Here is a 13,891-nt window from a genome sequence, read left to right on the forward strand (position 1 = left end):
TCACAAATGCAGCTCGTATCTAGCGTTGCTGTGGCTGTGGAGAAGGCCTGCAGCTGCAGCTCCGATTCGACCCCTAGCCTGGGAACATCCATATACCACAGGTGCAGCCACAAAAAGAAAAAGAAGGCGGGGAAGGGGGAGGAAGAAGAGAAGGAGGGGGAGAAGGAGGAGAAGCACTCCTTAAGTTGAGGTATTTGCCCGGCTGCCCACTTTCTGTCATCAACCCCATTCCAGCCCCACATCTGGACAATCACTGAGCTGTTCTGACCCATCTGACCAGCCATGCTTACACCAACCCTTAGTGTTCTCCGGCTCTGAATTTCTCCATTGGTTCCACCTAAGGCAATCACCTCCTCTGAATACACAGGATCACTCTTTTTCCCCCCGCGTTTTCAAACTTTTGCTCCAGGAATCTTAGAAGAATCCTTCTATCTCTCTGAGTTTCATTTGTAAGCCAAATATCTCTCTGAGTTTCATTTGTAAGCACTCCTTGAGTGCTGAGTATTAGCAACATACCTCTGAACCAAGAGAAAGAAAACCTCAGGCAGTGAAGTGAACTAAGAAAAGGACCACCAGTGCCATCAATCTTGGAAAACCTCAGAAACACCCAAAGTCATTCATGCATTCATCTTTTTGTGTATCATCATGAGCAATGCCTATATGATGGAAACACAAAGATGATAGTCATAATCCCTGCCCTCAAGATTTTCCGAGTATACTAGAGAAACTGTCCCTTCCAAAAGTCTTCATCAAGTTCTCATTCTTACTCATAAATCAAGCTGCTTTCTCATCAAAACATCTTTTAAATGGGTTCATTTGTGTAGCTTCCTTTAACAGGACAACTAGTATTATAACTAATACTTGTTCTGCTTTGAATAATTTTCATTCCACATGTACAAAGAGAATACCAGCTATGTAGCTATTTATATGGGATAGAACCAGACTCATAGACAATCCCAGGGAGCCTAACATCCAATGATAAAGCAGGCAGCATGGTGCCTGGTTCATGTAATAACTCAATAAAGGTTAGTTCCTCATCCTTTCCTAGTTCTAACAACAGATTTATACTTGATGTTATTTTTAAGATTTGACTTCCACCATGCATGATCCTTGATCACAGGGAACAAAATATACCTAAAAGCAGTACTGAACAAGGCAATATACTAGAGGATGTTAATTGCTCAGCACTGAAAACAAGTGCAGAAACTGGGAGAACTATAACTCATATGAGACTGTGTCCAAATAACAGGAATAACGTAACTTCAATTTTATAGGCATGTGCCACTCCAAATGAATTAAACAAACAAGTGGATGAATGAATTAACCAATGAATGACCACAAATCAAAGTCAGTGAAATGGACTAGAACAGCCAGGTATACAATACATGGCTGCTAATGCTATTTATGTGCTATGCTCAATGCTAAAGGCTCTCATTTAGAGTTCAAAACAAAACTTACTGTCCCAGAGTTACCGTCGTGGCGCAGTGGTTAACGAATCCGACTAGAAACCATGAGGTTGCAGGTTCGGTCCCTGCCCTTGCTCAGGGGGTTAACAATCCGGCGTTGCCGTGAGCTGTGGTGTAGGTTGCAGACTCGGCTCGGATCCCGAGTTGCTGTGGCTCTGGTGTAGGCTGGTGGCTATGGCTCCGATTAGACCCCTAGCCTGGGAACCTCCATATGCCGCGGGAGCGGCCCAAGAAATAGCAACAACAAAAAGACAAAAGACAAAAAAAATAAATAAATAAATAAATAATGGATCCTTTTTAAAAAAATAAATAAATAAAAATAAAACTTATTGTCCCGGAGTTCCCGTCGTGGCGCAGTGGTTAACGAATCCAACTAGGAACCATGAGGTTGCGGGTTCGATCCCTGCCATTGCTCAGTGGGTTAACGATCCGGCGTTGCCGTGAGCTGTGGTGTAGGTTGCAGACTCGGCTCGGATCCCGAGTTGCTGTGGCTCTGGCATAGGCTGGCAGCTACAGCTCCGGTTAGACCCCTAGCCTGGGAACCTCCATATGCCGCGGGAGCGGCCCAAGAAATAGCAACAACAAAAAGACAAAAGACAAAAAAAATAAATAAATAAATAAATAATGGATCCTTTTTAAAAAAATAAATAAATAAAAATAAAACTTATTGTCCCGGAGTTCCCGTCGTGGCGCAGTGGTTAACGAATCCAACTAGGAACCATGAGGTTGCGGGTTCGATCCCTGCCATTGCTCAGTGGGTTAACGATCCGGCGTTGCCGTGAGCTGTGGTGTAGGTTGCAGACTCGGCTCGGATCCCGAGTTGCTGTGGCTCTGGCATAGGCTGGCAGCTACAGCTCCGGTTAGACCCCTAGCCTGGGAAACTCCATATGCCGCGGGAGCGGCCCAAGAAATAGCAAAAAGACAAAAAACAAAAAAACAAAAAACTTACTGTCCTCACCTAATAAACAAGGAAAGAATCTTATAATTAGTCCAAATTACCCAAAAATTCGGCAATCTGAAATTTGAAACGAAATCTTCTAAATCCAATGCTCCCCTCATCTCATCACAGCTGATATTTCCTTATTTCAAAAGATATACAGTACTTTATGGAAAAAGAAGCATTTCAGTAAAATTGGCAATAATGCAAATTTCTATAATGCTAACAGTATTTTCACTTTGGCTTTCCATATAAGCTCAGATATGGTTTCTATTGTTAGAGGAGGGTATATGCAAATATATGAACTAAATTAATTTTGCTTGAGTATTTCTAACAATTGCAAATTATGTTTCTGTAAATTTAATAATGTCTGACAATATTGTTCTAAAAACTGTCCCAGGAAGCACCCATGTGGTACAGCAGGTTAAGGATCTGGCATTGCCACAGCTGTGGCGCAGGTTGCATCTGCAGCAGGAATTTGATCCCTGACCTAGGAATTTCCACGTGCTAAGAATGTGGGGGAAAAAAATGTCCCAACCAACTTTTTCTCCTATTACTCTATTCTTCCCTACAGACAAAAACTTTTATCACGTCGGCAGAACCCCAAGCTCCATTCTTACAGATAAAATGAGGCATTTAACTCTGCAAATTTCTTCGTTGGAAGTTCCAGGTTATATTACACAAATTGGCTCCCAATGCAATCAATTTTTTACTTTTGACATTCTTTGTATTAAATTTACTTTACAGCATGGACCAGAAGGATAGCCTTCTTTAAATTCTACCCCTAAATAACAGATCAACATGTATTAGTATTTTGGAACATCACTAAACATTTCAAAGTAATCTTTATAACTTGGAGTCAGTAAACACAATTCTAAATCTTATAAGAAATTACTATATGACATATTCCAAAATTATTTCCTAAAGGAGACTTTTACTTCTGAGTCACCACAACCAACAGAGTTTTTCATTCATTCAACAAATACACACAAGCATATGTTAGGCCCAAATTCTCACTGTTCAAGATCCCAAAGATGCACAATGAGACAGATAAAACATAGCAAATGAGGTTCTTACTCTCATGGAGTTTATAGTCACACAACTGTAAACTGGTGGACAACTATGAGAATCCAATAAATAAATAAACAAGAACTACTAAAACAGTGCTGAGTGCTATACAGAGAATTCAAATTTGGTGATATTATGGTGACTGAATGGTCACTGTAGATTGGGTCATTAAGGGAAAGCCTCTCAAAAAAAGTGAATTTAAGCAGAGATGTGAATAGCAAAAATATTATCGCACAAAAATCAAGTAAGAAAACATTCTGGGTAGAGGACACAGCTATTCAAAGGCCACAAGGCAAGAACAAGGAAGGTAGGTTTAAGAAAAAGAATCACAACTGTTTGGAGGATAGTGATCATGGGAAAGGGTAGCAAAGTTCAGATGGAAAGGGTAGGAAGGGGTCAGGTCGTCAGACTTTGTAAGTCAGGGTAACATATTTGGATTTTATTTTCAGTGAAATGGAAAGCCATTTTGAAAGAAGCTACATAATATGGATTCTAAGAATTAGAATCCAATTTGGAAAAATATGTATGTTCACTGAGTTTATGTATTTCCTTGGTTATAGACTCTGCACTTAATGAAACTTACCCCATGGCACTGAAGCAGAATTCTGGGGCTAAAAAGAATCTTAAGGAATATAAAGCTATCATTGTACACATACAGAAACTGAAAGCCTAAGAAAAAAGCATCATTCAGCTTCACTAATAGCTGAGAGAAATGTCTCCAAAAATAAGTAAGGGAAACTAAGATGTCTGGAACATATCCTCAACTCAAAGCTGACAATCATAAAACTGTCCTTTTATGTATTTATAAAGTGGATGACCATGGATTAGATTCATCTAACCCGCCAAAGAACTTAAGTTTCTGTGACAGTTTCTGACCTCGGTTTAAAGCTAAAAGCTTAAATAGGGCGCATGCCCCATAATGTGTTCTATCAATTCCATGTTCCATTCCCAACTCACTGGTTACACCACAACTTGGAGACTGATTCATCCAATGAATGAAAAGGAACTATTATGTTCAAGGACGTACACTGGAAAATGAAGAACTAGAGTCTAGTAGAAGCTATAAATCACGTATACAGAAAGAAAGACACATATACCCAAACACTGATGCACATGTATCATACACACACAACTATAATTCATGCAAGATAAAAACCGCCAACATGTTTCTCAGACAACATACAATGAAAGTTATAGGAATTTCACTTTTAGTTGAAAGAATCAGAAGACAACATACAAAACTAGTCACTGAAGGATGTGTGGGATTTACAGATGGGGAAAACATTTTAGACAACAAACACAGCAGGGGCAAAAACCTAGGTTTAGTAAACTGCAGCAGGGCCTTGAGAGAAGAAATCCAAAGTGCTAATTAAGTTTAGAGCAACTATTTCCAATATGAAAATACTCAAATCTGAGCTGCGCCTAAAGCTGTGCATATTGCCATTCAGTAATGTAAGAGTCTTCTATCTGCATTTATCATCTAAATTAACACAAAAAGTTTTATAACATAATCCAAAATCTAGGTCAGATTATTATATTTGTTTTCCGAAAGGAATGAAATGGGCTTAAAAGATCTTGGAAACTTGCTTTTCAGGAAACAGAAAAGGAGCTGGAAAATCACTTTCTCTGCTTGTTGCAAAAGTGGCAAAAGTACATGTAAGAAAAGGTGTTATCATGCAAAATGTTTTAATCCAGCATCTAAAACCTCAGAATAGGATAGATGAGAAAGTGGTATCAACACCACAATATAAAGCAAATTACAGTGTTACTTTTTAAAGGGTAATCTATGTTCCTGTTTTTCTTGAAAAATATCCTGCATTACTGCTCCTATCTACAATAATTTTCTGTGCTTTTCAAAAAGCATTGTTTTAGGATATTAACTCACTTGAAAACTGACAAGTAATAATGTAATTTGGGTTTTTTAAGTCTTGTTAAACATTCATTCTATTTTCAGCAAGTCATAAAATTATTTTAACACTCTCCTATCCAAGTCAAGGGCAGAACATCAAAAATTAATTATTAAAGCTAACCACTGTGTGCTGTTCCTGATATGTTTGTTTTCAACTTTGCTTTTATTAAAATTTATTTTTCATTCTAAGATTTGAATTAAAAAACTCCCAACAAACAAAAGCCAGGACCAGATGGCTTCACAGGTGGAATTCTAACAAATATTTAGAGAAGAGCTAACACCTATCCTCCTCAAACTGCCTCCCAAAATTGCAAAGGAACACTCAGAATTCATCCTATGAGCCCAGCATCATCCTGATACCAAAACCACACAAAGATATCACACACACACACACACACACACACAAACCACAAGCCCATATCACTGAAGAATATAGATGAAAAAATCCTTAACAAAATGTTAGCCAATTAATTCCAACAATACATTAATAGGATCATATACCATGATCAAGCAGGATATATCCCAGGGATGCAAGGATTTTTCAATATCCACAAATTGATCAATGTGATATGGTAACAAACTGAAGAATATGATCACCTCAATAGATGCAGAAAAAGCTTTTAATAAAATCCAACATCCATTTGTGATTAAGAAAAAAAACCTCTCCAAAAAAGTGGACATAGAGGGGAACATACCTGAACATAATAAAGGCCACATATGACAAACCCACAGCTAACACCATACTCAGTGGTGAAAAGCTAAAGCATTTTCTCTAAGATCAAGAAAAAGACAAGGATGACACTCTCATCACTTTTATTCATAGTATTGAAAGTCCTAGCCATACAATCAGACAAGAAAAAAATAACAGGAATCCAAATTAAAAAGGAAAAAGCAAAACTGTCTCTGTTTGCAGATGACATGATACTATACATAGAAAATCCTAAAGATGTCATCAGAAAACTATTAGAGGAGTTCCCACTGTGGTATAAGAGCATCAGAGGTGTCTCTGCAGTGCCAGGATACAGGTTCAATCCCCAGCCAGGCACAGTGGGTTAAAAGGATCCAGCATCGATGCAGCTGCAGCATAGGCCACAATGTGGCTCAGATCTGATCCTTGGCCCAGGAAGGAAGGAAGAAGGGAAGGAAGGTGGGAGGGAAGGAAGGAGAGAAAAAAGAAAACTACTAGAGCTCATCAATGAATTTGGTAAAGTTGCAGGATACAAAATTAATATACAGAAATCTGTTGCATTTCTACACAATAACAACCATCAGAAAGGGAAATTAAGGAGAAAATCCTATTTACCACCACATCAAAAGAATAAAACACTGAGGAAAAAACCTATCTATGAGGTAAAACACCTGTACTATGAAAACTATAAGATATTAATGAAAGAAACTGAAGATGATACAAACAGATGGAAAGATTACCATGTTCTTGGACTGGAAGAATCAATATTGTGGAGTTCCCATTGTAGCTCAGTAGGTTAAGAACCCAACATAGTGTCCATGAGGATGTAGGTTCAATCCCTGGCCTCGTTCAATGGGTTAAGTTTCCAGCATTGCCACAAGCTATAATGTAGGTCACAGATGCAGCTCGGATCTGGCATTGTTGTGACTGTGGCATAGATCAGCAGCTGCAGCTCCAGTTCAACCCCTAGACCAGGAACTTCCATATGCCACAGTGCGGCTATAAAAGGAAAAAAAACAAAGAATCAATATTGTTAAAATAATCATAAGGCAATCTGCAGACTCAATGTAATCACTATAAAATTATCAATGGCATTTTTCACAGAACTAAAATTCATTTTACAAGTATGGACACACAAAAGATCCTAAACAGCCAAAATAATCTTGAGAAAGAAGAACAGAACTGGAGGAATTGAACACCCTGACTTCAGACTATACTACAAAGCTACAGTAACCAAAAAGTATGGGACACAAAGAAGACATATAGATCAATGGAACACAACAGTAAGCCCAGAAATAAGCCCACATGCTTATGATCAGTTAATCTACAACAAAAGAGGCAAGAATATACAATGGGTAAAAAATAGTCTCTTCAATAAACAATGCTGGGCAAACTGAACAGCTACATGCAAAAGAATGAAATTAGAACATTCTCTAAAACCATATACAAAACCACATTCAAGTTAAAAATGGATTAAAGACCTAAATGTAAGACGAAAACCATAAAATTCCTAGAGAAAAATACAGGTAGAACACTCTTTGATATAAACTATAGCAATATTTTTTTGGATCTTACTCCTAAAGCAAAGGAAATAAAAACAAACATAAACAAATGGGACCTAATTAAATTCAAAAGCTTTTGCACAGCACAGGAAACCATCAACAAAACAAAAAGACAATCAATTGAATAGGACTAAATATTTGCAAATGATATGACAGAATTAATGTCCAAAACACACAAACAACTCATACACTTAACATCAAAGAAATGATTAAAAAATGGTCAACAGACCTGAACAGACATTTTTCCAAAGAAGAAATGCAGAGAGCAAACAGGCACATGAAGAGATTCTCAACATCACTAATCATCAGGGAAATGCAAATCAAAACCACAACGAGATCTCACCTCACACCTTCAGAATGGCTATTATCAAAAAGAACAAATAACAAATGTTGGCAAGGACGTGGAGAAAAGGGAGCTCCTGTACACTGTTGATGCGAATGTAAGTTGGTACAACCACGCTATGGAAAACAGTACAAAGATTCCTTAAAAAACTAAAAATAAAACTACCACGTGATCCAGCAATTCCATACATCCGAAAAAAACAAAGATACTAATTCAAAAATACATGTGTACCCCAATGTTCATACCAGTATTATTTACAATTGCCAAGATATGGAAGCAACCTAAGTGTCCATCAACACATGAATGGATTAAGAAGATGTGGTTTATATATATACAATGAAATACTACTCAGCCACACACACAAAAAATGACATTTTTCAATTAGCAACAACATGGAAGGATTGGAAAGTACTATGCTAAGTGAAATAAGTCAGAAAGAGAAAGACAAGTACTGTATGATAGCACTTATATGTAGAATCTAAAAAATACAAAAAAATAGTGAATACAACAAAAAAAAGAAGCAGGGTTGGAGTTCTCTTTTGGCACAGAGGGTTAAGGATCTGGCACTGTCACTGCAGAAGGCTGGGTCACTGCTGTGGCTCAGGTTCAGTCCCTGGCCTGGGAACTTCAGCATGTCTCAGATGCAGAAAAAAAAAAAAAAAAAGGCAGACTCACAGATAGAACAAAGCAGTGGTTACCAGTGGGGGGCAGTGAGGAGCAAGATACAGGTAGGGAATTAAGAGGTACAAACTATTATGTATAAAGTAAGCCATAAGGATATATTATACAACACAGGGAATATAGCCAAGTTTTTTATAACTATAAACAGAGTATGACCTTTAAAAATTGTGAATCACTATATTGTACACCTATAACATATATATCAAGTTTACCTTAATTTAAAAAATTAAAAAATTAAAATTTTAAATTAAAAAAAAAAAGATTTGGCTGCCCACATAAAGTTTTCTCGGTGTAGTCTAACAGAATACCGTGAATTTTTTTGAACTTTATCCCTAAATGGCACAGGCTCAATTTAATGACAGTCAAGTAAACCCAGATGGTAGGGAAGTAGAACAATGAAACCAAGAAATACCATTAAAGGCATTTTTACTTGGAAAACTATATATATGGTACAAGAGCTGCAAAGATATCATTGTTAAAGTCTTTCTCTTCTTTATTTTTTTTTTTTTTAATTCTACCTGATTCACAGTTTTCTAAATCTGACCCTCACTTTCACATGTTCCGTCACTTGGGAGGTTTGCCCTTCTACGTCCTCAACTCAGACTATACCCTAAGACCCAGTTCACTGCCAGTTCACTGCCGTGTCCCAGTTCACTTTGCATCTGGGGAAGTTGGACCATGTTGTAAACTCCCTATTTAGCCTGAGTTTACCAAACCTGAATATGTTTTCCATCCTAGCACCAGTCACAGTGCCCCATGCATAGAAGACATTCAAGAATATTATGGGGGGAGTTTCCCTTGCAGTGCAGCAGAAATGAATCTGACTAGGAACCATGACACTGCAGGTTTGATCCCTGACCTTGCTCAGTGGGTTAAAGATCTGGCGTTGCCGTGAGCTGTGGTTTAGGTCGCAAAAGCGGCTCTGATCCTGTGTTGCTGTGGCTGTGGTGTAGGCCGGAAGCAGTAGCTACAATTCGACCCCTAGCCTGGGAACCTCCATATGCTGCAGGGGCGGCCCTAAAAAAACAAACAAACAAACAAAAAAAGAGTATTTTTTTGTATGGGGTTAAACACATTTACCACAAAATATGATCAAATGAGGCTAGAAATATTAAAGTTGTTCACAGGTAATCAAGCTATTGAGAACATGCCAAGTAGACACCCAAAGCAACTCAGGAACATTTTTACTAGATTTTCACAACCTTAAAGGTACAGAGCTGGGCCCGTGTCATGGAAGCCCTGGCTCCCGGCTGCCTCACAGATCTCCTCACTGTGATTATGTCCTTGGCTTCCCTGAGGAAGGAGGTCTCTGCCACCCACAGCTCCTGCAAAGTAGCTTTAGATTCAGTAGCCTCTCCAGAGACTTGTGCTTTCACCATCACAGGAAGAACAGGCACCACAGGGCTTAGGAACAGCAAAATTAATCCCATTGGAACCCACTGAGATTTCCCTGCAAGGGCAAGTTCTACCACAGGTGGGTCCAATGTCCCCTTCTCCCCCTACCTTCTCACAGAAACAGCAGAGAGGCAAGGGCTCTCTGTAAGCTTCTCCTTTATGACTAAAATGTACACAAAACCACACTGAAAAGAGAAGTCCTGCCTCACTGGAGTAAGTAATCTCAGGTTCCCTCTATCATGTGTCTGATGAAATTCAGTCCAGATGGCCTGCTCATCTTCATATTTTCCCTATACTTAAAATCCCAAATGAGAAATGACACTGTGCAAATTAACAGAGGTGCTTGTAAGAAGTGCTAGATTTAATGTTGCTGGGAGAGGACCTAACAATTTTCTTCCTTAAAAACTACAAAATTCCAATAGGAATTTCGTTTCTGCCTGTTCTGTAGAAAGCATTGGTATGTGGCACTTATGCGAACATGCGCACCTATCTACACACAGATGATTATTTAACCTACGTTAAGAAAATGTAGTATTATAAAGGTGTGTTCTTAAATAAAATTTTTTAATGTGTATTAAATGAGAAACAGTCACATTTAAAAAAATGTGATGATGAATTTTTGGGGAGAAAAAACAACCACTTAACAAGAAATATGATTCCATTGCCACATATATTCAAGGACCTTCTTAAAATTACAGGACTTTGGGACTAGGAGGTATCTTGGAGATATATTTGCCAAAAGCAAGGAAGACAGTATTTTGATAAGCAGCCACTCTAAAAGATGAAAAGCAGAAAGCCATTAACTGGGATGACTGAATCCAAGGGCTGTGCATCTCCTCTAAAAATGATAAGATGATTCTAAGGTACAGGATCCTATCTGGGCCCCAGGAATACCACAGCAAAGGACACTATGAAACAAATGTAAATATAAACATGAGTTCGAGTTAGAGTAATCGAGGCGTCTGAGGTTTTGTATTAAAAAGCACAAGTACCTAACCAAATGAGTACACTATCTCAAGTGTTCTAAAAATTGTGGTAAGAGCAGTTAACAACACACAGGAAAAATGCATTTCCAGACCCCAATCCTCAAGAGTATGTAAATCACATACTAGGTAAAATGTGTATGTGTGTGCGTGCGCTCGCATATATATACCTTCAAGACTAATCATTTCCCAAACTACTGTGAAATTTTTAAAAAGAAAAAAACCTTTCTAACGAGATCCACAACCATGGCCAGATTTCGAGAGGAACTATAACCCTTCCTGCAAAATAGACTTTGGGTTTTTGATTTGTCTCTGGAGCGTTACTATTGGTGTGAGTTTTCTTTGTGGTTGCTTTTTAATGATTCAGCTGGCTGGCTGCAAGTTTAAGATCCCTTTCCAATTACCTTCTGCACTTACAACACTGGATACGAGACGTGCGGGGCTCGCTTCTCAGCACAAGGACCTTTATCTAAGATTCTGGACATATTACCAAAGCCTCAGGGAGGTGGGGAGAAAGGAAAAAGACGGGGAGAGACAGACCATTTAAAACCATCACACATTCCAGATTTCCTTTCTCTCCGTTTGTCCTTTTGACATTCCCTCTGGTAACCTGACACGTCATCCCTAACCCTGATAGTACCTTCGAGAATCCCTCTCCCAGACTAAAGGAGAGCGACGCCACTCCCCACGCCACTCCCAGCGCCCAAATCCCGGCCCCCGGAGGGCGCCCGCCGAGACAGCCCCGGCCCCTTTTGGGGGCTTCGCCGCTGGGAACCCCCGGGCAGCACCCTCATGGGGGCGCCCGCGACCGACCGGCCGGGCCGAGCCGCGCCGCGCGGGGATGGGGAGGGACGCCTCGTCCGACTACACTTCGGACGTTGGGCACCCGCGGCCGACAGCGTGTGAGGAGGGACGCGGTCCAACTCTGAGGAGCCCTGGGGTTCACGCGCAGACCGCCGAGGCGGCGTCCGAAGGGACTCCCTGGCTGAGGACCTCCGTCTCCTCCGTCGCCCGCCGACGAGCACCTCCGGCCGGGGAGCCATCGCCGCGGGCCAGGCCCACCTCCGCGGGGTCGCGGGGCCGCGAAGGCCGCCGGCCACCCCCGCATACCCCGTCGATTCCGCAGCCCAAACCGGCCGGCTGAGGCGCCGTGTCCTCGGCGGGTGGCCCCTGGAGTCCCGTGCGCGGGCCCCGGCGCGTCCCCGAGCGCGCGCCCGGCCGTCCCCCGCCGGCCGCGGCCCCGAGCGAGTTGCACAAACTTTCCGGGGCGGGGGAGGGGCGAGCGCCGCGGGCCCGGCCGCCCGGGCCTTACCTGTGCTCAAGTTGTCGTTGATTTTCAAGGGCACCCGCAGGATGTAGACGAGGAAGAGGACGATGAAGAACCACACAGTCCAGAGATAAGTCCAAGACCAAACTATGCAGGACTTGAGCTGCTCCAGAAAGCCCGTGCCCGCTTCAGCCATTTTTCGGCGCTGCTCTCTGCTGCCGCGGCTCTCGGTGTCTGCCGGGATGATTCACCGGCCCGGAGGCGCCGCTCGCGCCGCCGCCGCCGCCGCCGCCGCCGCCGCCGCGGCCCGGGCGCCCCCGAAGCCCGCCCGCCGCCAGGGACGCGGGAGCGGCGGGAAATCGCGCGCCGACCGCGGGCGCGCTTGCCTTCCTTTTCCAGCCGTATTTGCTAACTCCCTGAGGAGTCCTGCAAGTGGCTCTCCTGGCAGAATCCTACCAGTGGCCCCTGCCCTTCACGTTCTGATGCCATTTATGTTATGCTAATATTTAGACAGGCCAAGTGACACCCTGGGGGAAACTCACATATGTGGCGGATTTCCTATATGTCAGGCACTGTTCCAAAGTCTATATAATCTCACCTAATCCCTTCACCAGCCCTCACTACAGAGATAAGGAAAACTGAGGCACAAAGGGATTGAGTGGTTTACCTTCAGTTTGAGCCAAAATTCATCTGTAGTGTGATGACTGCCAGCGTCTGAGGTCTTAAACTCAACGTTCTACTCCTTTCAGAATTTAGGATCAGAGAGATGAATAAACCTAGAGCAACTAGAAAAAAACAGATGTGCTCCTGTCACCCGTTAGTAGGCCTGAAATATCTATCTATATATAGATATAGATTTTTTGTATTTTTTTTTTTTTTTTTTTTTTTTTGTCTTTCTGGGGCTGCACCCGGGGCACATGGAAGTTCCCAGGCTAGGGGTCTAATTGGAGCTGTAGCCGTCAGCCTACACCACAGCTCAGGGCAATGCTGGATTCTTAACCCACTGAGTAGGGCCAGGGATGGAACCTGCCGCCTCATGTACTAATCAAGTTCTTTATGTGCTGAGCGACAATGGAAATTCCGTGAAGATAAATCATTCTGTTAAGCAAGATTTGGGTTGCACACTGTTTACTTTCTTCTTCCTTGAATAAGAAATCTTGACAAGAAGAATGTTTATCTTCCAATTCAGGGGGTGATGACAGTTCAAATAACAGCCTATTTTTAAACAACTCTCTGGGATAATTTTGGCTTATTCTGAACTGGCTACTTAAACAAGAAGTAAATTATAAATGTTTTTGGTCCATCCTGAATAAAAAGTTGCCTTTACCAAATGACATTTTAAAGTGTATTTCTGCCCATAAGTAATTTCACTTTGTATGTATTGGATGGTGATGAAGCAATTGCAGATAATCCAACCTACAGCCAAGACATTTTTAGAATTCTGAGCATAAAGCAGAATATTTTATTATACATTTTGTTTTCCTTACTTATAGTTTCCTTCATAATAAAGCTCCTTTAACTTTTTACATATATATTTTATGTATTATGGGGTACATAATAGAACTACTCTTATATTTTCACTAATTTCAGTC

The 13,891-nt window shown here is 41.1% G+C and overlaps 1 protein-coding gene across 20 annotated transcripts in view; it reads right to left on the reverse strand.

The window, feature by feature from the left end:
* Nucleotides 1–12,595, reverse strand: part of ST7 (suppression of tumorigenicity 7) — a 315,021-nt gene extending 302,426 nt beyond the window's left edge. For 15 of the 20 annotated variants that reach the window (XR_014833022.1, XR_014833033.1, XR_014833019.1 and 12 more), the window contains exon 1: nucleotides 12,345–12,595. Coding sequence is in view for 4 of the 20 variants with exons in the window: in XM_021078412.2 (XP_020934071.1) it covers nucleotides 12,345–12,495 (151 nt within the window). In the remaining 16 variants the exon portion in view is untranslated. 20 annotated transcript variants of the gene reach the window in all.
* Nucleotides 12,596–13,891: the final 1,296 nt, after the last annotated feature.

This window comes from Sus scrofa, chromosome 18 (genome assembly GCF_054392235.1).
Source record: "Sus scrofa isolate SSC_HxYL_T2T_F1_AM1 chromosome 18, Sscrofa_HxYL_maternal_Yorkshire_Landrace_v2.0, whole genome shotgun sequence".
NCBI classification, from domain to species: Eukaryota; Metazoa; Chordata; class Mammalia; order Artiodactyla; family Suidae; genus Sus; species Sus scrofa.